The sequence below is a fragment of the Psittacula echo genome (assembly GCF_963264785.1).
Source record: "Psittacula echo genome assembly, chromosome: 1".
Lineage (NCBI taxonomy): Eukaryota > Metazoa > Chordata > Aves > Psittaciformes > Psittacidae > Psittacula > Psittacula echo.
In genome coordinates, this window is record NC_137735.1 from 123,523,584 (window position 1) to 123,550,467 (window position 26,884).

General features: G+C 36.4%; 1 protein-coding gene across 2 annotated transcripts in view; it reads right to left on the reverse strand.

The window, feature by feature from the left end:
- NAV3 (neuron navigator 3) overlaps window positions 1-26,884 on the reverse strand; it is a gene marked incomplete at its 5' end in the record, with an annotated part of 269,996 nt that overhangs the window by 13,079 nt on the left and 230,033 nt on the right. Inside the window, 10 exons of one of the 2 annotated variants that reach the window (XM_080621572.1) lie at window positions 2,794-2,968; window positions 5,677-5,830; window positions 7,004-7,069; window positions 9,374-9,546; window positions 10,722-10,742; window positions 11,453-11,574; window positions 12,865-12,976; window positions 14,600-14,683; window positions 22,858-22,935; window positions 25,209-25,232. In XM_080621572.1, coding sequence (XP_080477698.1) covers window positions 2,794-2,968; window positions 5,677-5,830; window positions 7,004-7,069; window positions 9,374-9,546; window positions 10,722-10,742; window positions 11,453-11,574; window positions 12,865-12,976; window positions 14,600-14,683; window positions 22,858-22,935; window positions 25,209-25,232 — 1,009 coding nt within the window. The remainder of the gene's footprint in view (window positions 1-2,793; window positions 2,969-5,676; window positions 5,831-7,003; window positions 7,070-9,373; window positions 9,547-10,721; window positions 10,743-11,452; window positions 11,575-12,864; window positions 12,977-14,599; window positions 14,684-22,857; window positions 22,936-25,208; window positions 25,233-26,884) is intronic. The other variant, XM_080621573.1, reaches the window with a different exon arrangement.

The window sequence follows — 26,884 nt, forward strand, 5'->3', positions numbered from 1 at the left end:
AGTAAGGTTCAGTTACTTGCTCAAAGTTAAACCAAAGTAGACTTATGAATATGACTTTAATGACTGTATAAAAAAATAAGTTCTAATGCCAAATGCCTGATAATTTACACCCAGATCTAGAAAGCAGATTTGGCAGATGATGTTTGTTGTTTATTTGGGTGGGGTTTTTTTAATTGATCAAATGAAAAAGCATTTTTGTTGTGAGCTTAAACAAATCCATGCTTGTTTTGTTCCAGGCAGACAGTTTTTCTGTGCCCCCAGCACTGAATCCTTCACTTCACTTGTCAAGTGTTTTGGCATATTTGACAAACCTTAAGAGTTTACGTAAAGTCATAGTTCATCTGAGGGCAATTTACAATATAACTGATCCCTTGTGAAAATTTTCAATCTCTAAATGACCCTCATGTAGCCTTTAAAATATATTCTTCTGTAAGCCCTCAGGAATGAGGAGCTCTCCCTCTCACTGAAACAAGGGGCTGAGAAGATGGCCAAGGGGTTCTAATTTCATGATGGTGCTAATTGCTTTAATTATCTCCTGCCAGGCCTCCTCCTTAGCTGCACTATGGGGGCTCTGGCTCAATTCTTGTCTGAGCTCTGGCACTCTTTTCACTGGACATGACAGATGGAGTGTTGCATTGGTCCTTGTTTGCTGCTCTTTACCCCAGCGACTGACCGAAATACAGGTGTCTGTGACAACTGAGCCCCTTCTTAGCTTGCCATTCACACCTATCTGGAGAAGATGGTCATACCCTTAGGAAGAGGCAGTGGATCGCTTTGGTCATTTCCAAGTGACCATGATCATTTGGGGATACTAGTCTCACAGAAAGTGCCATGGCATTTTTTGAATATGATGAACTGAAGACCTTGCCATCTCTCAGCTTAGTCCCCAGCATGATTAAACTCTCCATACCTCAGGGAATTTTATTCAATAGCACTCCAGCTGCCACAGAAATCCCACAAGACTTGGTAGGAAGCTGTCACCCTTCCAAGTTCTCTGGCACAGCAACAAAATGGCACTCACAATGATCAAAAAGGCTGGATTCATAATCAAATGAAATCCTCCACTCCTCATTAGGCACCGTTATTTCTTTAATTTCTTATAACTAAAAGTAGTTACTTTGCATGCTAGAAAAACATTCAGAACCATTCACATAGAAAATGATATAAAGCTTATAGAATCATAGAAAATTTTAGGTTGGATAAGAACCTTAAGATCATCGAGTTCAAACACCTCCCAGTCTTAGTGTTCTTCCTGATCCTTCTCCTACTCCTACTCCTACTCCTACTCCTATTCCTACTCCTTTTCCCCCCTTTTCTCCTCTGCCTTCTCTTCTTTCTGTTACAGCGCTTATTTCTTCTATTAATTTGCTAAGCATTTCCTCCCGATTTTTTTCATCTTCATTCTTTTTCTTAACTTTTACTTTTCCATGTTTTTCCCCTTGGTCTCTTTTCCTCATCTTATTCTTATACAGTTCCTCTTCCTATTCTTCAAACTCCTCCTCTTACATGTTTATTCCTATATCTAGACAGAGTTAGCGCCAGTGACAAAGTGCTAATAGTTGTTGCTCATAAAAGACATTCTACAATTTTCTACAATTACTATTTAAAAAACCCCAACAAACTCTTTTTTTTTGTTGTTTGTTTGCTTTTTTGTTTTGTTTTAAACTTTTTCTCTCTGTTTTTGCAACACTTTATTTTATACTGGGGCTTAGCTCAAGCTAACCCATGCTAAAAGTTAAACCTGTCAAAAAAGTAGGCTGGAATATAAAAGAAAAAATTACCAATTTTCATACAAAATCTGATATTAACCAAAAGAAATATTCAAATATCCGTGTAATCAATGACTGGCAAGATAATACAGCTAACTGCCAATCCAAATTATGGTCAGGCAGTTTGGCACATTCCCAGCTGTACCCTTGCCTAGACTTTTTCTACAATCATTAGCCATATTTTTATTGCTTCCAGAGACTTCATTATACTTTCTGTGGAATCTATGCTAATGAGTGCTACTTTGCTTCTGCTGTGCTCCTGCTTCTGTTAGAGACTGCACTTCTGTTTCTTGGCTACATTAACAAAACAAGTGTAGAAGGCTTATTATCATAAACACTATGACATGGAGAATAATCAAATGTTAGTGTTCAGGATGTGGATCAAAGTTCTGCTTGCTTTCTTTCATTCATTGAAGACAATAAGAGTGCTTAAAAAGGCAGGCGGGGTTTGACTCCTATGTGGTCCAACACAGGCTAACTAGCTATATCACAGTAAAAAAATGTAAGATATAAAGCTAACTGAGATCACTCTCTGCTCCAGCTGCAAATACAAAATGAAGTTAAAGTAGGTAACTGAATGGTAAAAGACTGATAAACAAAAAAAAAAGATGAAAAAGAAAAGAAAATTTCATGGACTACGCTCCTATTTATCCCATAGGGTCAAGAGAATACAAGAGTATATAGCTGTCAAGTATACTACAACAGATATTGTCCTTGTCAAATAAATTGAAACTAGATGACCAAACAATATTGTAACTAGGTAGGTAGAGTATCATAGCTAGGAATCAAGCAAACATAATGAACAGTCTGTTACTATTATTCTGAGCTTTCTAAAAGCTACATTTTCAGAAATGGCTGCCAGTGTTCTTCCTCATCTCCATTAATGAATGTATATCTGATGTTTACCTGAGTGATACGGCATGTTTTAATCTTGAGGCATGCCTCATATATGGCCAATTAAAAAGGCGAAAATAATAAATTCTCACCAACTGCTGAGGTGTGCATGTGCCCAAAATATGTTTACCTGATGTAACAGATTCTGTAATGTTTAAATTGTTCAGAGAAAGTCCTAGTGACTGCCGTGATGAAGAAGATGATGTGCTGCTTGAGGACTCTGACGATGGCCGGGTAGGCTTTCCTGCATTGCCAGTCTCTGCCTTTAAACGATCATTTTCAGCTTTCAATATCTCAATTTCATTCTGTATACAAAAGAAATCAACATAAAAGCACAGGAGGTTATTCTTTCAGAAAACCGCCGGGGGTGGCTATTCTGCTGCTTGATGGTTGCCTGCAGGACATAACTGGTTGGCCACTTTCACAGCAGTATGTTACGATATATATGCAGTATAAGGCAGTCAGAGAAAACTGGATTAGCTTTACTTCTAAAATGAAGGGAAAAAACCACTGTAAACGTGTTTTAGCTTTTGCCTCAAGACATTTCCTAAACAACATAAATAGGCTTCAAGCTTCTGTTTTTATTGTACAGTTGACCATAGTATAAGTGTGGTGAGAATTTTCCCAGCTATCCCCAGTTTTCTAAGCTACTTTCTATTGTCAAATATCTTAGGTATCAGTCAAGTAAGAAAATTATTGTCAAAATTTTGGATATGTCAATGTTTCTAAAGTAGCAGAAAATTATTACTGCCAGTGAAAAGCAGTAAGTTCACAGAGAAGAAATGAAATTATAAATGGACAATCAGGAATTGATACTTTTAACAGTTTCATAACCCTTCTTCCTATCAGGTAAGACTTTTTGATCATTCAAATATGGGATTGTTCACGTAGCTGCCAGCAAACCCTCTTTGATGAAAACATACAGTGACAGATGAATCAGAACAACTAGGAAATTTTTTTAGCTAAATCCTCTGTGGTGCCAAGTGATTATTGAATGTACAATAATAAAATGAAAACTTAGCCTGAGAACAGCCTGGTACCAACTAAACATAGCTTTCAGTCACTCCACGAAGCACAATACAAAGTAACTGCTTATTCTTGCAGACAGTTTTGCACATTATATTTAATTCCATATGCACTAACAATGCTAAAAGTCCTATTCTTTTATGAAGGCTGTACAGCTACATTATACAAGTAAAAACATAAGGGATAGCATCATTAAAACCCCTGCAACAGCTCTGAAAGATTACATCATATAGGCAATATTGAGGAGATAGTGAAATGGAAGGGTCAAACCAAGAAAATAGTGAGAGAAGGTAGTAGATGAATGCACCAGTTTAGCGCGCGGATCAAATCAGAAGCTATAATGATATGAGTCATGCAATCTCCATCTACTCAGCAATTTACGCTGATTAATTACACAACTCTTATCAGATTTCCATGCAGCTGAGCTTTAGATTTTTAAGGTGCTTTGAATACAGTATTCATTTATCATTCCCACCAATCCTACTTTTTCCTCTCACCAATCCTCATCAATTCCTCAAAGCATCATACAGTTTGGCAACTCCAAGGTGGCTGCCTGTCCTTTTGGGAAAACTTTAGAAGAAGTGGTGATTACCATCAACAGCCTCTGCCCAGCTTTAGTGAAATTCAAAATTTGGAGGCCTGTGACTACAGCAGACTCCTCTCTCTGGGGAGTTCACCTGGTTTAGGCACTCATATCACAGTGTAAGACAGTAATCAGCTGACAAGCCTTCCTGTGCCATTCTCCACCACTGCAAGTAACTATTCTATCTCTTACAGCTCCTTAAAGTTTTTTAGTGGCTCCAGATCAAATGCTTTACTTATGTCTGGACAAGTGAAATCCATATTTACAGATCAGTTATTGATTATTCTTCCCCTTAATTGAAGTTCAGACATATATCCCATAGCAATTTTGGCACTTAGTGGTGTGAGCACCTGGGAGGATGGCAGATACCATAAATGTTTAAAGGTGTGGCTGAGACTATAGGCATTGTATAAACAAAGAGGTCCAGAAAAGATAGCAAACACACAATATCTGGTGCTTTTCAAATCAGTCTCTGTGTATATCTGTACAGAAGTGCATACAGGTGCACCTGACCTAAGTACACACGACAGAGCAATTCAGCTGACAAGGCACTGAGGCTGGATTCAGCTGCATAAATGTGGGTTTCCAGTGTAGCTGTCCTAGTCTCGATCTGAATTCCTACTCCATGGCCTTGGTTCTGTTTCCCAAATACAGGTTTATAGTGCCTTCAGGGATGTCCTACATATCTAACCCGTCATTCCAGAAGGGCCTAGATCTACTGATGGACTTATGTCATCCTGTGGATGTTGTAGATACTTTTGGGTATCAACGTGATACTAGATGCTTGTGTTTGGGCAACTGAGTTGAGTCCCATAAAAGCTCTGTGCAGTGAAGAACACTGTCATTCTTTCTGCTTCCTTGTAGCCTCATGAGAGGGAAAGTCTTCTGACAAAAAATGTGTTCTGGAAGGATTTGGAGCAGTGTCATGAAATGATGTGGTGAAATTTTAGTGATGCTAAATACAATAAATCAGTTCAATTTTACACTCTTTGCTTTGGCAAACCACAGCTGAGTTAGGAATCAGAAATTATGACAGAATACGCACATATCACCCCTCCCCCCCAGCCCCCCCAGCCCAAGGTTTAAAAGCTCTGTAAAAATCACTTTGTGATCAGCTTGTCTGTCATGTTGCTTTCCCTAGTTGTAGGGTTGAGATAACAAATATCCTTTGGGGAGGGATTATGTCTCCATCCATATCACCTAAACATATTTTAGCTATTAATATAAATGCCAAGAATATATAACATAAGGTGAACACTTATTATGCATTAGAAGTACTGTCAATCCAGCAATTTACTTGGTTTCGTCAGTTTTTTGGCACCTGAAACAAAATGCTGGGAAAGGAAACACACTGGACATAGCTTTGATGCACACCCCTGTCATCACTTAAGCTACTGCACTGACCTGCATGCGGTTCATGGCTTCTCGAATCTGATCCAGATGGTGTGCAGAGCTGAGGGCTTCAAGACGAATGTCCGTTAATTTTAGTTCTTTCTCCCTCAGCTCGCTCTTTAGCTGAAGAATAATTTCAGCCTCTGCCTCTGTGCACTCACAGATCCTAAAGAGGAGCAGGAAACATGCAGAAGATTAAAGGAAGGTTCTGCCCCCAAAGCAGTGTTATTACTAAATATCAAAGAACAGAAAATGCTTGCTGCTGGTGAAACCTAGGAGTGAAGAAAGAATCTTATCCAAGAAACATGAAAAGGCTCAAATGGCAAATTAAAAAAGGAAAAAAAGGCCTCTCCAGATGAAATGATCAGCTTTATTTATACCTTTCCAGTTTAGCTAAGAAAGTTCACTATGGTGAAAAAAAACCTATTAAAACTTTGCAGAAATTTTTTTTTTTGTTGGTTTTCTTTTTTTTTTTTTAAGTATTACCCATCACTTTTAACTTGATTTTATATCTGCATCAATTCTTTGGTGCAAAGGTTATAATTTCCCTAAGTAGCAATAGTTATCACTGAAATATGCTGATTAAACTGCACTGCTGATATTTATTATCCATCAGGCATCAACATTTTTTTCTGTTCTGAACTGTACACAAAGACACATCCTGGACTTCATGATCTAGGAGATTTTGGTCTGTAACGGTTTTGATTTGTGATGGTTGACTTTTTGCCTATAGTCAGTCATTTGGAAATGTATGGTATCTGAAATCATGCTGGTTGGTTTTGGTTTGGTTTGGTTTTGGTTTTGGTTTTTTTTCCTGAAGACTGGATTAAAAGTAATCACCATGAGATTATTTTTCACAAGCATTACTCTTAAAAGAAACCATTGTGAGAACGGTTCAGAAACCATTGTGAGAAAAGATCAAGACATGAGTGGCCCAGGGACCCACAACCATCCAGTTCTTGTATCAGACTGATTTGCCTCTCTGTGCCATCATCAGACCTAGATCTGTCACATAACAGAACCACTAGAAAATAAAACACTGAATTTGGGCTATGTATGTTGTTACACTAAGCAATATTTTGAGTCAATTCACTTAATGTTATTTGTTCTTTATTACTGTCACTATAAATAGTTAATATTTGCAGAACAATTTAAAAATGAAAAATATTTTTTAATAATAAGTATTATTATTGTGATTATTACTTCCAATATACAAACAAGAAACAGAGGTCAACCTTTAATTGCCAGAATGCATGCAAAAGTATTTTGGGAAAGAAGATGCAGCACTCTTCAGGTCAGCAGTTGGGTATACAACTCCATGCCCCACACTCAATTTTACCGGGATCTATGCTTGTAGACCACGTGACCGTTTTGCCTTTTCTTTGGTGCCCAGACTAGAGATGACCTGCATACACATGTATTAGACAGATGTAATTGGAAGAAAGTAAAGGTAATGGTTTAGAACATAAGACTCAGGTCAAGAAAATATACCAGGAAAGTGTAAGCAAAAGGAAGATGAAGTTCATGGCAAATAAAAAAATATGGCAAACTGAAGAAGGAAAATAATGAGTGTCATTCACAACATGCACAAATATTTTAAATGTGAGTAAAAATGAAAAAGGGTATGTACTATGATTTTTTTCCAAGTCTTAGGATACAGTTCTTGGTCTGATGTGCCCATATTTACGCTAACCAAATAAGAAATGAAATTTGATTACATGCATATATTATCTCAACAACTTGGACAACTGGGAAGCCAGATATCTATTTGGGCTATTTTGCAGTATGTCTTGAGAAGGGATGGACAGAAAGCTGGCAAGCCAGCTTTAGAGAAGATATAAATAAAGCAGAGAGCAGGACTACAGTTCTGGAAGAAGCAGGAAAGTGCTGTCTAGACTGTTAAGATAAGCAGAATGGAAGCCGAAAGAATGAATTGAATTTTATTTTGCAGATTCCAGGGCTCTTCAACACTCAGCTCCTACAGCTGCAAAATTACATAAGAAGATGAGACTTCATCAAAAAGAAGAAAAACAAAAAGATAAGCTAGCATTCCTGAGAAGTCACAGAAAGAAGCTCAGAAGCCTGATCAGACTTCAGACAAATTTTGAGGTAGTTAGAAAGAAAGAGTTTTAATTTTTCTTTCTTGTTGCAATCTCAAGATTTTCAAATCAATAGGTACTTTGGGTAGAAGAAGTCATGACATTTGAACAGAGACTGTTGACAATTATGAGAAGTCTTGAAGGTGGTAGAAGTTTAAGTTATGCAACGGGAAAACAAGTCTTCCAAAGAATGTAACATCAGTTTAACAGATAAAGAAATTAGTCTAGATAACCATATTTACATGATCTCTCTGAAGAAGGCAAAGAATCTATGTCATCCTGTGTGGAAAGGTCACAGTAATAAAAAATGCAATGATATGATCAGAAAGATCATTGTTAAAAATGGTGGAAGAACCAGAAGGCAGAATTTAGGAATTTAAGGCTCAGAGGACAAATATCCAATGGAAGAGCTTGGGATGAATGAGTAGTTATTTAGTTTTGCCCTTGATAAATTCTGGGAACACTAGTACATACAGAGAGCAAGTCAAAGAAAGAGAAAAAAGCAGGGCTGAGGGAAAGGAGGAAAGATAAGGTTAAGAGAGCAGATCTGTGAACCATGAGTAAATAATTTTGTAGAATCGAAGTGTTTTGTTTAAGTTTAGGCACTTTCTATTATGTTTTTACTAGTGACTTGTAAGTTGATAATTAATCAGAATCAAGGGTCCCAAACATGTAGAAATCCTCCTCTCATAACACACATGCACCTGAAACCATAGAAATCTGAGCTTTCAGTAAAAAAAAAGCCCTAACAAAACTATGGATATGGGTAAGTTATTCCTCACTTTACAGAAGGTGAGGAAAGGAAAACATTTACTGTGGAAGGGTTTCTTTTGTGGAAATATTTGCTGCCAAATTCCTAAACCCAGCATATAAATATTATTAGATCCTAAAATAAGTTAACCATAAAAGGCATCTAACCTAATACAGGGAAATTCTATTTTAAAGGTCAGTAATCAGTCACAAGACTAGAATTCCCCAGGTGCTTTAAGGAAGAATAGTTGTAACCTGATTATTTTCAACTAGGACAAGGAAAGTTAGGCTGGCATCAGTAGTATGCAGTTGCTGGTTCAAAGAGGATGATGTATTGAAACCTTAAGGATGGTGATTTGAATAAAAAGGTAAAACCACACAAAAAGATCCAAACAGATAAAAGAGGGGAAATAGATTAAAAATGCTAAAATTATTAGCTACAAAACAGATAAAGTAATAACAGAAGGGATGAGTATTTTGTAAATATTTATAGCTGCCTGGAAAATAAAGTGACATTTTTATTATGTCATGAAGAAAGGAAACTATAGTATTTGGCCTTTACTAAGTGGATATGGTGAAGTTAATTGTGTAAAGGGAGAGAACAACATAAGCTTTTTGATATGCATTTGGAATGAAGTGTACTGATAGATGATTTGAGATAAAGGCTGTGAAAGCAGGAGAGAATGACCTAAGAAAGAGCTACTAGAAAAGTGTAAATGGATTGAAATTCACTAGAAATCTGGCAAATGGATGGAGCATGAGGTTAAAAGATTTCTGAAGTGCAAATGGCCACAATTGAGGAGTTCTGTTTCACAGTCCATCCCATTTGGGAAGAAAGGTTTGCCAAGAGAGATACTTACGCAGATGCTGATTGTGATGGTTTCATTGATGTTGCCCCACACTCTCCTGAGCTGTGGGGCAATTTAGGTGATGAAGGAAGAGATGAGTCTGTCAGCTCTTCTATGTCTGAATGTGAGGAAGGAGGCTTGGTGGACTTCTTCTTTCCAAAGGCCTGTTTGAAAGAGCTTCTTAGCTAGAAAATAAACATTGAGCAAGATTATTCTCCTCATCATGGCAATTTGTCTGCAGCTCATGTTTTGGAGAGTTAGTTTGCAGATGCCATCCTAGCCACTGCCTGAGGTCAGTATACAGAAGCAAGGTATTAACATATGCAACACAGTATCTCTAAAAACATGATACAGTGCTTGGTTTTGACTTTATTAATCCAGCGCAGCGCAAACATAATGCTATGGAAAAAGTGCAGAACCGAGTGGTACAGCTATGGGAGAGGGGTGCTCATTTAAAACCATTAAGCCCCAGGGGAATCCCATTCCCATGGCATTCCCTTCAAGGGCTGGCTTTAAATAACCACTTTGCATCTAGGCACAGGCAGAACCTGCTGTTGCTAAATGCTGAAATCAAACGACAAGCCCAATTTACTGGGTTTGCAAATTTACCTTTCCCGTTAAAAATTTGAAAGGCCAAACTATGCAAATGCTATGGTTTGTTCACAAGCGAGAGGATTTTAGCTGGGATTTGAGGCTTGCTTTGTTGTACTGCTGAGAAGAATGTTAGCTGAAAGGTATATACTGTTTGCTGCAGTTTCCTTTAGAGCAGTAAGATCTCTGAACGTACAAGCATTGACTTTCCCTCTAGAAGCTCTTATCCAGTATTGAAAAGGGACAGAATAGCCAAAGAGCCATTTATTTCAGGATCCAAGATGACAACAGTTTTGTCTGCTGCAATGAATTTTAACTAGCCCATTTATTGATACCTTTGTCTAAATACATAAATTGTTCATCTTACGAAAAATGTGGGGTTCTTTTGGTTTTGTTTTCAGGAAATTATTCTGATTAAAATTGTATAGAACTCAATGACAAACTGGTTCCTCCATAAAAAAATGAGGTATTCAAATGTGTTATTCTCATGATATAATTGGAGAGTGGGGAGTGTGACCACTGATCAGAGAAATGTTATTTAAGTCTGTTCAAGCTCATGATATCTAATGAGAAAGAAATGGATTTTGGCTACACTCCCCCTTTCTATAGTCTAAACTTTGAGATTAAAATGAACAGAGACAAACTGAGAAGACATACAGGATAATCTGTTTTTAGAAGGTACAAAAGCCTACTGCCAAAATAAATAGCAATCATGCCAAGATAGGGTTCTTTATAGATGCATGCCAAATTTTCCATGGTTTATATTCACCTCACTTCCTCTAGAGTTCACCTTGCAGAAACATGAAAGAGTGTGGAATTACAAATCAAGGGAATGAAGGCTGATCAGTACTTTAAAACAAATGTTTATGAAAGTAATAATTTTAAAACAACAGAAACACATTTTTCCAATTATTTAATGAAAGTATTTGATTAAACCCTTAGCACTATGTGGTATTTGTGTGTTCCAGTTGAGAAGCATCTTAATTTCATTAAATAACATATTACTTCTACATGAGAATTCTTAACAGATTTCAGCTCCCTTCATAGCTGGGTAACATATTTGAGTCACGCCTTTGACTCAAACTCCAACTGAAGAAAAATCAAACAGGTTTTCAATGTGGCCCAGAGACAGTTTTGATCATAACAGTGATTTTCAGTTATTTTGGTTTTAAGTTGTTTGGATTTTGGATGGTTTTGGGTTTTGTGTTTGGTTGGGGTTTTTTTTTGGTTTGTTTTTTTTTTTTTTTTTTTTTTTTTTTTGTTGTTGTTGTTGTTGTTTTTTTGGTTTTTTTTAATTATCCTGGCTTCTGCAAATAATTCCCCACTGATATTCAACAACTTTTAGTTTGCTTGTAGTGTCACAGTATGTATACATGTAAATTGCTTTGTATCCGTCCAGCCCCACAAGAATATTCTAGATGAAATGGACCATTATGCTACTTAGGCACTAGGAAATGACATAATAGCTAAAAGATAGGTTTAAACCTGCTGAGCACTTACCCAGTTTTTCTTTTTCTTTTTCTTGGAGTCAGCATCATTACCACTGCCAATGCTTGAATGGCTTGTAGCACTGTTGATGCTGGAAACACTTTCTGAAGAATGTTGCCGCCTTATACGTAAATCTAAAGAAAAGAAATTAATGTGAAATCCATTCTATTTCAATATAATAATCGTTCTTTTATTTATGTAGTATCTTCCTCATCAAAGGGAGACTAAATGAATGTAAATGGCATTGATGCTTTCAGTGGCTCAGATTCAAGCTATTACAGACTGCAAAAATCCCATGGGAGTCAATGGGAATGCATGTAATTAGGCTAACACTTAGGAGCTTCTCCAATCTGGGGTCTTTTTGGTATTAAGACAATGACCTTTCACAGCAATCTAAGCAGGAATAACCTCATAGCTAACCAGTTTGTATTATAGATTAATTACTTGACTTACTACACATCACATGTACTACAGTTCTTTTTCTGAGTAGTATAGGCACTACTTGACTTGTAGCAAGCTTAATCAGCATTCAGATGCTACCTTCTAATACAGCATGATGGAAATAGCAGGCAGCAGTTCATTAAAAATGAATGAAAAAAAATCAAAAAATGGAGAATACTGATTGGTGATGCTTTTGAGTTTCAATTTCTTAAAAGTCTCTGATAGCTATGTCTTAATCACTGCAAAATATTCTTGCAGAACATATCCACTAATACCAAGGGAAATTACTTTTTAGATTGTTATTTACTTTCTAGAAGTTGGCTTTGCTATATTCAAGTCATGCAGTGAAATGACCTTAAGGCAAACATCTAAATAATGTCCTCTTTAAAGAAAGATCAATGTCACTCACAAAAATGACTAGTGCTATTATTTTTTTCTTCAAGTAATTCCTTTGCTGTTGCTTATCAACAGGCACTTTTGAAGTATGTATTTATCATGCAATATCTGCCTAACTGCAATTACAGATTAATTTAGAATCTGGAAATTAAAATGCCTTCTTTCCTGCACTGATTTAGCACTTCATGAAGAAGCTGAGCTGTTGTCAGTCCATCTCTTAATAACCACACCAATTTTCAAAGCTACAACTTACACTGGTTTTCCAAGCTATAACCATGTTTCACCATAAGACTTCATTAGTGTCTTGAGTGCACTTAAATACACAACCACAGTGACAGGGTTAACTCTTGACACCCAGCAATTATTTCCTGGCCACCCAGTTCTGAGAAGACAAGGCTCCAGGAACTCTAGCAAGCAGGAAGCTCATACAAGGTTTCCAGCTCTGGAAATACCACAGCTATGCCTACCATGCACTGCAGAATGTGCTTGCCCTTGCAAAAGAGTCCCCAAAACAACAGAAAAAAATAGTTACTTAGCGTTATTTCTGGGGAGAAACTGCATTTATTTTAATAGTGACAAAACCATACCTTTGTGGGTATGATCAGGACCGTTCAAGGCTCCTTGAATAGCAGCTTGTGCAGCAGAATTCTGGGCTTTCAGCATTTCAATGGTTTCTCTTAGCTCTATAAGCTCAGATTCCTGTGGGAAGAGCAAAGAGAGCTCAAAATATATGGCACAAGAGTAATATTCATCTAAGCTAAAAAAATTTACAAGATAAGAGTAGTCGAACTGAAGTTCACGGAACTGCTTGGGTGAATGTAAGGGCAACAACTAAGTAGAATGCATATTTTGTTTCCAAAGACCTTAATCTCAACTATCATATTCTTTTGAATTTATCCTATATAAAGCAATCATGCTATTTTTATTGTAAACAAAATATTTTGAATAAAGACTAATAAAAAAATTGTCTCAATTGAATATTCATTATAAATAGAAATCCAGCAATTTTATTGTGAAAGACAATAAACCCATTTGAATTAAATCATTTAGTATGTGAAGCTACTATTTAATGGATGAATCTCACCTGAATTTGTGCATTTTTCAAAATATTTAACTTGCCAAATAATAATTCAATTAAAAAACCCCCTCCTGTTTAATAGCAACTGTCCTGCAAGTTGAAGTAATACAACTCCACTTGAATGCAGGAAGTTCTCTGCTAGAATGCACAGGCAACTATAATTATAAATAGCTTTTATTACTGCTTCGTTAAACCTGTCTTTCCAGCCTGCATTTTTATAATAAGGATTAAAGGATTTTAACCTTAACAATAGAGAAAAGAAGAGAAAGAAAAGAACATTTCCAAATCTTTTGGGAAAGAAGCTTGGAGATGTACTGTTTCAATGTTACTGCTTAATCTGGAAACAAAACATTCTGAGGGAAATTATACTTTGCAAAATAGTCAAAAGTTTTGGTTTTAAGAAAATTCAGTTGTGGGCTTTATTTTTTTTTTTCTGTTTGTATGTTTGTTTCATAAGATGAAAAAACCAAGCAATGTAAGTATTTTCTATCCAGTTCACAAGTCTCACCATATTTCATCTTGTTGGTGTTCAACCAGACTATTTTTATAGACAGCTACACTGAGTCCTGCGGTGACTAAAAGTTCACTGACATACAGTTTCTTTCACAGTTTGGCTCAATGAGCCTTCCAATTTATAGGATACTGTTCAAAATTAATAAGGGCTGAAAGCTGCAGAAGTTTGATCCTGAAAGGTGCTAAGTAGCCTCATAATCCTGAGCTTGGTACAAAGGCTCACATTAAATTTACTTCCAATGAGGTTTGGAATTTTTTCCCCAACAGTCAAAACAGCACAGTGCAAACTATATCTGTTTACTCATGAATAGGACACCTAACCTGCATTAGCTCTCAGAATGGAGTCATTTTTCTCTACTTAAAGTTCCTCTCTTCCCACAAGTCTACTATTTTGACAATACTGGCAGGCTAGAATGAAGCAGGTTAGGATCAGTCTTTGTTACAGGATCTTTCAATACGGATTAAACTTAGAGTCGCATATGTGTAAATTAAGATCTGGAAAAGAAAGATGTTATCTTCAAACTATTCTATGATATTGTCTGCATAAACCTGATGCCACACAGTTTAATTCTGTTGGATCTTTATGAAGATTTGATCGCTATGGCCATTAAGGGAAGATCTGTCTGTCTTGTCACAGCTGTCCCTGTTTCCTTTAAGCATTTTTCAAACAAAACTCTAATATAATCTCTTGACTGTTTTTCACATTACAGCATCTGCTTTGGTAAACGTACCTTTTGTTCAGCTGTCATTGTTAGACTTTGCAATCGGCCGGTCATATTTCCCAAGCTTTTTTCGAAAGCTGCTACTAGATGAGCCTGTGAAATTAACAAAGACAACATTTCTTGTGACAGTGGGATAATGCTCCCAGATTTATTTGGTTTTTAAAAATATTTTTTTTTCTCCAATATTTGTTTTCCTCATCTCCTCCAGCTTTTTACTGTTAATTTTAAACTCAGATGGAGCTAACTGGGATAGGTTAAGCAGTCAAGTGAGCAAAGCATTCCTCAGGCTTCTTTAGCTTCTGAGGAGATCGAGGTAACTCTGCATGGAAATGGATTATGGATTTAATGCCCTCTTTAAATTTACCGATGTATTGACCAAAAGAAGTCTGCTCCCAAACAGAAGTCCAGGGACAATTATTTTCAATTACTGAATATTTCAAAATGGGAATTTATGTAATACTTTATCTTAAAAGTAAGTTTCAACCTCACAAATAAAACACTCCAGAGTAATCCTCAGACTCAAACAAAAAATATCACAATTAGTTTTATAAGAGGTCATTATCTACTCTATTCATCTTATATTGATCATATGAATGTGTATGTATAAAAGTAATACAAAGTTGCATAAAATTTAAATGTAGTATTTATATGTGTGCATATGTATGTATAAAAGGCAGTCTTAAAAGCTGGAAGTCCTACTTCTCAATAAGAAAAGCAATAAAGATGAAACTGGTTAAAAGGTTTTAAAAAAATAAACTTTCATTTTAGTTTCTAACAACACTCACCCTATACTCTATTGAACAAAATTTATATAAACAATGCATCAACCCTTCATTGGTTCTGACAAAGAGCAAGAAGGGCAAGTGGTCATAAAGAAACCTACATGCTAAGCCAGCTTGTGCAGCCAAGCAAAAGGAAGAATTAGATTTTTATGAAATTCCATAAAGTTCCATCCACTTGTCTCACAATGCTAAATAGTAAAAGCAGAAAAAAATACTTACTTTCTCTTTACCATTTCATGCATGGTAACAGGCAAAGTTTTCAAACATAGGCACTAAGATACACGTGGAAATATAAATCAAACCCAACATATTTATATGCAGAAATGGATTAACTGAGCTTCCTCACTGAGAAAATTTATTTTTTATTATAGCAGTACAGGCAGACACAGTGCCTGGCAAATTTCTCAGTTACAGATTTACATGCTTGAACAAGCATAGCTGAAATTAGTTGAATGTATGTGGTTGTACTGAATTTGAGGTATAAGCAAAAAAGACAGTTCAAAAAGTATTCTGCTATGCATTTTAGGAGAAGGAAAGATGCTTCCTGCCAGCTTGCTCTGTATATTATTCCTCAAATAAGAAAAGATTATCATATAGATGATAGTGGTCTACTTCTGTGTCTCCACTTCAGAATTTTTATACTGACAAGTGGCTTTTGTGTTTTGTAAATCATTTTGGATTGCTATAAACACTTCAGTATCTTGTAAACTCCTCATTTTATATTTATTAAATTTCTTACAAGTTTACTGCTTGTAAATTGTATTAGTAAATAATTTATATAATGACTCATGGGTATAGTGGTCAATCCACCTGATTTCTGCATCTGCAGGGATGCCCTAGGGATAATTCTTTTGATAAAGGATACACACTAACTTTTAATAAATGTGAAACCAGATACATATGGAATTCCTTAAAGATAAAATAGTAATTGTGTATATTCCTATTTTAACGTTTATAACAGGCTATATTCTTGAGGTTGTAATTTTAAATAAAATGGACCTGGAATATGTGTCAAATGCACCTCTGATTGATATAAATCTGTTGATTGATACAATATTATTCTAGCTGGTTTGGAAACTACAACCTTTGGTCATTTTCACTACTCTATTCCTCTGAGAAGATAAAACTGCGTAGCATTTAAACTTACTTTTCACTTTAATAATTAGCCACATATTAAAAGTATCCTGATTAATTGATGATATTTTAATTCCAAAGATGATGACCACTAACCCAGAACGTAATCAGAGACAAAGTAGGTGCACTACCACAGACTCATAGCCAGATGTCTTTTTATTACATGTGTTTAACAGGAAACTAATGGAGCTTACTCTTCCCTGTCTCATAAAAAATTCAATGGCTTGGCTGATGGCCCATGGTTCTGCTTTACCATGAGAATAACAATGGGGACTGAGGGCTTGAAAAGAGGAATAATTTGCTTAATTATGCATTGCTTTTGTCAATTTCTCACACTTAAACTGAGATAACCACAGTTCTTTGGTACCTAACCATGCATATTTGTGCAGAGTATTTTCCTATTCCATAGCTGCAACTTCACCTTCTATTGTACATGAATAAACCACACTGAACATATAGGAAAAATAATGAACTAAAAAGCATCATTAAAAATGTCATCAAAGGTCACTGAAACTATTAAGCTACTGTTTGACAGTCTTTTGCTGAAGACAGCCATGTCACAGCTATCGATCCTTACTAAAATTCAGCCTGTGATAGAGTATATTACCTTCTTGGAGTAATACACTACTTGCATCATATATGCAACTGAATCAAGATGATGGATCCTTCCTAATTCATTTAAGATAAAGACTATCAGGTCTTGATTTGTTAATAATAAAGAAACATAATTCAAAGGCCCATCAAATGAAAACCAAGAGTAAACCTTCAATCACATTGTTCATTAATTTAAATGTTAATTGCACCAGAATACACTTCTATTAGATAAAAAGTATCAAATATACATTCAGAGTGATAAACTGTGCTACCTCTTCTTATGGTAGCAAATGTTTATTTATTCAGCGATCTAGGGAACTCCTATTTGTTGAAACCCTATGTGGATTTGTGCCAGCAGAAATATTATGTAATAAAATAAGAAAAGTTAGTTTGAAAAGGGCTAGATTATCAGCACGCTTACATGTTCATGGAAATTTGCATAAAACATATGTATGTATATACTACTGTTTAAGATCAGACTTTGCATTTAAATAGTTAAATGCAAAATCATGCAGACAAGAAAACAATTGAAACAAATAGAAAGAAGTAACTGTGACTTTGAAAATGTTCATTAGAAATTAAAAATTTGAATTAGAAACTTGATTTGGATGGGATTGGTAATTAATCCTCAATTGCTGAGGATTATTTTCTTTATCCAAAAGCAGTCATTCTTTCATTCTTATAAAAATATTTAGGAATAGATTAATTTATTTTTTTAAGTTACAGCCAATCCCTCACACCTTAGAAATCTCTACATTCAGATTCAGCTGTTTCATTCATGGCATACATAATTTGAATGCCATACAGAATAGCCTGAATACCACATGTGCTTTAAATAACACTTATTCTAAAGTAAAAATACATCTTCACAATTAAATATAGCTTTTGTCACTGGAAACAGACATACTGGCATTACAGTTAAGTAACTGGGCACTACTGGAAGTATGCCTACACAAAATATATCCGTCTTTAACATGGTATACATATTAGATACAGAGATGATGTGCAGGTCTTAATCTGTAGATCCAGCACATATGGATTAATTTTGACTTCTAGTAACATGTGAAATTCCCACTGGAAATAGTCACAGATTTACGCTCAGGGAATGACTCCAGTACTAAGACAACAGATTTGATTGTAAACATTTCCTTCTTATTAAACGGTCCCAGCCAGCCAAACCCCAAATACCTCAGCTCTTAGGTTTACAGCCCACCCTGAACATGACATTGGCATATCCTAAGACCATCTGCTGACACATTTGCAATTTGACCTGTAGTGTTCAGGGTTATAAAACAAAGGTAAATGAAGAAATTTCCTCCCACCTGACATGGCTGAATGAAAGGAGGTGTGAGAGGCCAAAAGGGATCGGGCTGATTGCAAGAAGCAAGTGTACATCTGGTGACCTTTTCTGTTCGCCGCCTGCTATTATCTTGTTGTTTGGCTGACGGATAGTAGTTCAGAGCTGGCCAAAGAAGAGTATTAGCCAGCGAATCCCCTCCACTTTCTACTGGCATCCTGGGTCTACTGCAGTTTGCAAGCATGCACCCTTCGGCTTTATGCAGTACAAAGCACTGAACAAAGTCCCTCCAAATAGGCTGGGTTCAGGCTGCTCGCTGGAATTCGAGCCCTTGTCAGTCACGTAGGAAGTCTGCTGGTTGGACACTTTCTGCACTGAAAACAGGCTCTTTCTTAAATAGTACTGAGATTTACCCTTCAGCAACATCAAAACAAGCACCAGGGGAAAAGCCAGAAACTCAGAAAAAAAACCTGTAAATTAAGCATGCAAACAACAGTTGGGACCTGCTTGAATTTAATCATATGCAGGCAAAACACTTTGGGGTTAATCAAATGAAATAAACTACCGAAATCAAGCATTCTACTTGAGTCCAGCCAACAAAGCCTGAATAATAAATGAAACCAAATAAGTAAAGTCTTAGCAGAGGTTTGTATCATGCTTGGGAAGTGCTATAACTTCCAATTGACAGATTTCGATGAAATAGGTCAAATTTCAGCCTGAGAGTCTTTTAATTACTGGTGTACTACTGTCACCAACAGCCTGCTGAAACAAAGAAAGACATGAATGGTATTGAAATGAGATTAATAAGATGCTCTTTTTTTCCCTTGCACACAATACTTTTACTCAGTTCTACAAAGAGAAACATTGACAAATTCAAGCCCAAGATAACTGGGAAAGAACAAGATTTCTGGCTTTTAATAATCTCCTTCTCCAGACCACAGCAAGGAAAAGAGTGCTGCCTATTTTCAGACACTGAAAGTATGGAATTTGGAGGACCTTAGGACTAAGGCTAAGATGTGTGCATTTATAGCAAAGACATTAGAAAGGACTGAGTAATTTTCTGGTCAGCAAAGGCATTGCAGAAGATACGCTGTTCATACAGTTCTCTGCCTGCCAGAGATGGATGTATCTACAGCAGCGATAGGCAGAAATAAAACTTTATCCTGCATTGGAATTACTGTTTGTTCAGTTTGGCATCAAAACAGGGCTCAAAATGAGGCTCACAGTAGTATTATCAATTTAGAGAGTAAAACATGGTTTTGATTTCTTCTCAGGATAAATTCCAGCTTTTGTGTTTAGGACTATTTCTCCTTTAAATGTTGAGGGCTGATGAAGCATGTCTCTTAGATTAGGAGATAAATGATAAATGAATACAAGCAAGTGAAGTTCATGAAAATTAGAAGCCCATCTGGGTTTTTCATAAGTTGGTCAAATTAAATCAAGTATTTGTTAGTTACTCTCATAATTTTTATGAAAAATATATAAACACTGGCACTTAAGTATCAATTCCATAATTAAACTCAATTTCAGAGGCCAAATTACAATTAAAGTGTAGTATATACACACTGTTTTCAAGCCGGATTTTATTCCTGATGTTTTTAAGTGATACTTTGTAGAATTTATTTCCTAAAATACTCACAGGACTGACAGTACTAACACATCCTTAAGAGGTCTTTTCTGATCCTTTGGACTTATGTGGGACTGTTTTTTAATGCTTTATATCTTTTGTACCACAAATAGCAGAGAATGAACTCAGAACAAGGCTTATTATGAAATACTTTTCAATATTTGGGTTTGTAAAGTATGTATCTCATGAGAGCATCCACAAAAATATTTACTTATAATATCTAGTCATACTTTTAAGATTGTATTAATTGTGAAGGTGTCTAAATCCCTTGTTCATGCCTGGAGATTTTGAAGTCTCTAACTTTCATGTTTCTGACAAGTTTAATTTTGAGGGAATTTCCACATGTGGATTTAGAAAAAGGACAGATTTCTCTGGTACCATTTAAAACCCCCATGTGCTAAAAGGATCAGCTTTAGGGTTGCTTATAGGCTGAGAGCTTAAAGAGTGTCACCATGGAGATAGATTAGAAAGTGAATGAGACAGTCAAAAGAACATGATTAAATTAGCCTTTATACAACATACAGCATGCATATATATGCATACTTATTTCTCATCCATGCAGCAGATATTGAGTGAAACCCAAGTAAAAATGTAACTATCCATGTTTAGCTTGACTCAGTTTATTTGAAATATGGACCAAATCTAATTTTAGCTTGAAACTGACTTTGAGAATTTGCCTAGAATAGGTAATGCTATTAGAGACCAGTCTATATGAGGTTTACTCTACACAAAGGAATGTTGGAAAGAGATATAGTCAATAACTTCTAGATAATACTGGGGAGAAGGTGAACACAATTTGCTCAATGGCTTCATTGCCTCAGCTGTAGAGGAGAATGCCCTGCCATCCTCACTCTATTGCACTTGTTGCTTTATTGTAGGCTACAGCATTGCTGGGGTGACTGGAAAAAGCATAGAGACTAACTAAAGCCATCTTTCAACTCTCCTTTTAACACATCAGCAAGAAGGAATACGATGGTGTTTTCTGTTCATAGCTAGCAGACATAGAGAAGGGCAAAACGCCCAGAAGGTGAAGTAAGGTAATGTACTAAGAGCCTGAGTTCCCACCATCAAAGTGTCTCCCACACCAGCTCTAGTACAGGCACTGAGCACAAGCCCACTGCAGGCAGACACTTTAGTCTTACTGATGTGGCATTCCCGCTCAGAAGCACAGAATGCTTTGGGTTGTGAGGGACCTTTAAAAATCATCTAGTCCAACCTCCCAGCTGTGGGCAGGGACACCTTCCACTATATCACAGGTCTGCAGAAACCACGCTAACTCCTCTGGTTAACGCCAGCTACTGCTGTGTGGCATTAACAGAGCACTCAGAGTGGATGTGGGGATGTCTGTGACTGTGCTGCATCACAAACCCGGCCACAGCCAGCCTTCCTATGCTCCCCACTGCAAGGCAGGGCTGCGGGAGCCTTGTGTTCTTAGTGGAAAGAAGAGTGTCCTGCAGAGAACAGCAGAATTGTTAGTAAGCATAATTACCCAAAGCATGCTGGTTTAGTTCTTCTCAACCCCTAGTATTTTTGTTTGTTTGTTTGTTGGTCTTAGGATGGGTGAGTAAAGACCTGCCCAGCCTGGCAAAGATGAAAATCTGAGTCTACAATATCTGAATGAAGGAACCCCATACCCAGGATAAGCATGCTGTCTATAAACTCCCAGATGAATGAGCCACCTCGGAATCTAGCTTTTTAATTTACAAACACTGTAGGACTCCTGTGTTGTCTGCCTAACTAGCTCATTCTCAGAACTCAAAACAGACTGGCAACCTATACTGCTACAGACGTATGAATACCAACAGCCACCTGAACAGAGCAGAAAGTGCTAAGAGTAGATCTTCCACATTTTCATGCCTGGCAGTCCTAAGAGAACAAGGAATTTTCACACAGCTAGCGATTATTTTCTCACAAAAGGAACACAGTACTACTGCACTGAAATAATTTCTTGAAAATTATGGCAGTATTTATAGAGCTAAATACTCAGTACATCTACATTTCAAAGAAAGGCACTCTAGATTGCTGAAGACATCAGGAAACTTTCTTGAAATGCAAAATGATACTTTCTTGCAACTGCCTCTCAGGTTTTCTTGAAATGGTAAGGATAGTTATATCCTGAATTGCATTTAAAAATCACTATACAACAGATTGCTCAGTAAATATATGGTAACTTCATAAGAAGCCATAGTAACCAGACAGGTTCTCATTCACTAAGCAGCTCACATTCCCTAAGTTGCATTATTTTCTGATAACATGCTCAATAACTCATATTATCAGTGTGTGACAACTGGAAGGGACACCAGGGGCAATCTGTGAAATAGCCCATTTTCCATTAGTTATATCAGCACAGTTACTGCAGCATATGAATTCTATATACAATTGTATACTGTGCTTTCTTCCACATCTATCTGTGTTTTGTAGGGTTTATCTTTGTGAAGGAAACCATAATGAACGCTATTAGATTATGCAATTCAGGCGCTTTCTTTGGTTGCGTCTCCTTACTTTTGGGCTTTTTTTTAATTGATTCTGAGAAAAGAGTGAAACTGAATTGGATAGGACTGTTGTCACATACAATGCGACAACACTGAGTATGCAGCATAGAAACTCTCTTTTTCATTTCCACTGTATTTGATTACAAGGTTTCTTCTGCTTGAAGCTGAGGCAATATAGACATTTAATGAAATAATTCATTATATACTATGAATAAATAGTAAAATCAACAGTAGTAAACAAATAGTAAAAATTTCCCAGATGATGTGTTGAATAAGAGCTATTACCCAATCTAATAATATATTCTTTGATACTGTTTATCATCACAAGCAAAAATACTTACATTTGCTGAAAGCTGAGATGTAAGGGTAGCAACTTTCTCTTGTGATGCAACCAGCTCTCTCCGTAGTTTCTGAATTTGCTAGGAAAAAAACCCAAGCCTGTTGTCAGTATTTCAGCAATTTCCTTTTTTTGCGGTTTTCATTTGTTTTCTTAAGGTTTACAATGTCTTAGTTTCATGTTTTAATCTCAGAAATAATCATAATCACAAATTATTAAAAGTTGACACTTAGCGCTGCTGCTCCAGCTGTTTTCTTGCACTTAACCAGTGTATGATCTCGGATTCCAGTTAAGGGAGCACATATGGGCAAATGCTTTATTACTTCATATGTACAACCCTCTGTTTGTACATGTAAAGGTCATGTTTTCTTACCAAATCCTGTAAATTCCAAATATATTCTTAGTACAGTCAAGTATAGCAGCCCTGGATGAGGCCTGAGATTATGAAACATGAATGAATTTGAGGGAGGTTCACTGTGCCTAACTGTAGACTTGATGCAACCAACATACATTAAATGTCTACATTAGACTCAGATAAAGGGCCAAAACATAGTCCCTCACTGCCTGGCACGTAGAAAGCTTTGGTGACTACCTCAAACACAGATTTTTGCTTCATGTATGTCTAAAGTTAGGTAAGGTGTAGTATTTTTTTCTTTTTCTCTAACAAAATTCTTTCTACAGTCTCTGCAATTCAAACATGCAGCCTCTTTAAAACATATACTACTCAAAAACCTGCTTGCCAACCTAAAGAAAAAAAACCAAAAAGTTGCTTAAGTGTTCTTCTTGACATGAGAATAAACTTAAGGCTCCTGTATCCTCTAATGTAAAACAGAATCCTGAAGAAAAATATCTGTTTAAATTTCAACTAAGATGGATATCTAGCATGAAGCTTCCACATAATTTTAAGCTCATTTTACACTATCTGAAATCTTACAGAGACTTCAGGCATTGCACTGGACTTAAGCACAGCATGGAGTTTCACTTTGAAACCCCTTTCATATTCAGACATAAAAGAAATTCTTCCAGACTGCGAAGTAATAAAGTAGTACGTCTAAAACTAGCCTAGGAAAGGAAGCACATACTGTTCATTAGTAAAGACTATTTATTTCAGCACTTTAATTTTATGACTCATCTGAAAACCAACAGGGAATATTGCATAGGCTTTAAGAATGAACAAATTCCTGTGCATCTATGATACAAAAATAGCTAGGTCATTTACACCAGCTCAGAGCAAAGGAGACACATTATTGACCTGTTCTCTATCCTGGACTGCCACATTTTCCAAGTTTTCTCTTAAGCTACATTTTCATCATATTCCTGCAGCTATACAAAGGTGGTTCTTGTGAAATGCTGTTCAACATCTATAAGAGCAGACCTAGATACTGAGAAAACATCATGTAGGAATTACACAGTAAAGAACTGTTGTTTCATCTCTATATACACTGGCATATAAAGGGCAATGGAATGAGGAATTATTTACACTACTGAGCTACGGCATGCTTCTTTAGCTCCTCTGCTTTAACTTTCAAAGAAAGAAGCTTAGAAAATTCGGGTAGAAAATATATTGAAATATACTGTGTCAAGTAAGGAAGAATATGTTATTTGTTCAACTTCTTCAAAATATCTTTTAGTTGATTTTTTCTCTGATTAGAGTAGTAAAAATAGGAGAAGCATAAATGCAGGAGTTGGAAGGCATGTAGCTCTCTGAATTGGAAGTGCACCCTTCGGTGCTGCATTTTATTGCTCCTACTCCTTGGTGCCCTTTTAATACAACCAGGACTTTGTTTTGAGAAAGTCTGTAATTGTATCCAGCTGCTGACCCCGGCTTGTCACCCATTCTTATACACTGTGAGGAGAAAGAAGCTGTTTTCCATGTCAGATTTGATTTATATCTGAAATCAATCCATGTTACTCTGAAATCCATCAAAGTGGTCAGTTTCAGAAATTTAATATAATGCAAAATGTAAGGAGAGAAGTTCAAAGCAAACATTTGAAGTATTTTTCTCCTGAAAGGCAGCACATTACCTTGAATTGCACAGGCCCTTAGATCCAGCAAAGAACAGTATTAAGTCTGAAATCAGACGTATCACAACTCCTCCACTCAGAAGCCTGAATCTCATTGATTCTTTTCACCATTTTAGAACCTCAGTTAGGAGGTATTTTTCAGCATGATGCTAAGAAAGCACCTTCTAGAGCGCTAGAAGCTGCATCAGATTTTAATCAGTATTTCTTAAAAAACAGTGCAGACACAGGGTATTATTTTCCCCAGCAACTCAACAGTTTAGCCATAGCAGGTAAACAATACACTTTAATGTAATTCAATACATAAATATAAAAATGAAGAAGAGTTCTTACCTCTGAATGTGCTTTTTCTTCTGCCTGGAAGAAAACAAAGAAGAAATGCCTTAGAAACTGTGTGGAACATAACTGCAGTAATAGAAATAAAAGCCAGCTACACTGAAGTGAAATGAATAGCTTCACAGATCCATTACATTTAAGGAAGGTATGCAGTAAAAACAACAAATGGAATTCTTTTCAACTTACTTGTCAAGACTCCAGATGAAACCCCAAAGAGTTTACCAAGCATACTGACAATAGGAAACAGTAGACAAAGGGAGAATGGGGACAGAGCAGCAGAAACTACAGCTACATTTCTAAGATACAAAAGAAAACTTGCTGTGCCACCATGGCACAGACCCCCACTTTTACATTGTAATGGTTATTATTGCTCCTGAAGAGTATTTTTTTTTACTGCATACTGAGCAATATTTATGAGCAATAATTTCAAGAGAAGTTGACAGCATGTCAGTAAAACATACATGGGGGAAACTTCTTCTCAGTGAGGGTGACAGAACACTGGAACAGGCTGCCCAGGGATGTTGTGGAGTCTCCTTCTCTGGAGACATTCAAAACCCGCCTGGACACATTCCTGTGTAACCTTATCTAGGTGTTCCTGCTCCGGCAGGGGGATTGGACTAGATGATCTTTTGAGGTCCCTTCCAATCTCTAGCATACTGTGATACTGTGATACTGTGATGATGGGAGAGGTGCATTTGCACTTCCAAGTAACTTCTTCCATACAGAGTACTGATCAAAATATTAAGGGCTATCAAGGCCAGTTAAAGTTTCAGCTTAAATTTGCTAATAATATTTAATAATTTTAGATATTTTCCATATTTTTATGTAATGATGCTATTTACATAGCAGTCTTTTTCAACAAGCTCTGAAACTAAAAGCCTTTGAAAGTCATTAGATTTGTAAGCATGAGAGTAGTCTAATTTGGGAGGCATTTGGTGGGCAGAGAAATTTTGCTTCAGTAGGATTCTAATGGAAAAGAATGGCATGCCATGAGAGAGGAACTCTTTTGGAACATAAAATAAGAAGCAGCTAATGTACTGGAAAACAATCCGCCCCATAATCTGAGGTGGTCCATGCTCAGAGAAGCAGTCTTAACATTATCTGGAAGAGAAGTAGCAGTAAAAGGAAAATGTGGGTAGAAGAATTAGCTATAAATAACACTAGGAAGGCAAAGAAAACCCAAGGTTCCTGGGAAGATTCCCTTACATGAGGCAGTATCTGTGTTATTACAAATTAATACAGCTGCTTTTTAAAGTCTGTATTAAGCACTACTTTTGTGTTATTACAATTTTGATGATTTGTCACAGAAACATTTTCTTACTTTATCTAGTAGAGTGAAGAAGACTTTTAGAGAATGCCTCTTTCCATACATGCTTATCTGTTAACGGCCACTAAAAAGACTGTGATATTTCCCTGTGCAACACTTAAAACTGCTCTTGGCTCAAACTACTCTAATACCTGCATGTCACCACATGGGAATGATTTAGTACAACAGCTGTTTTATTTGTCAGCACTCATGTGACACACATACTGATACTAACTTTCTGATCTACATTCATAAAAAGGAGATCTACCTACAGAAAAAATTTAAATTCTATTCTTGTTATTGTTGCTTCAAATGTGTGGTGCAAGAAAAGTCGCAAATAGATCAAGAAATACCCTGTTCCCTTAGG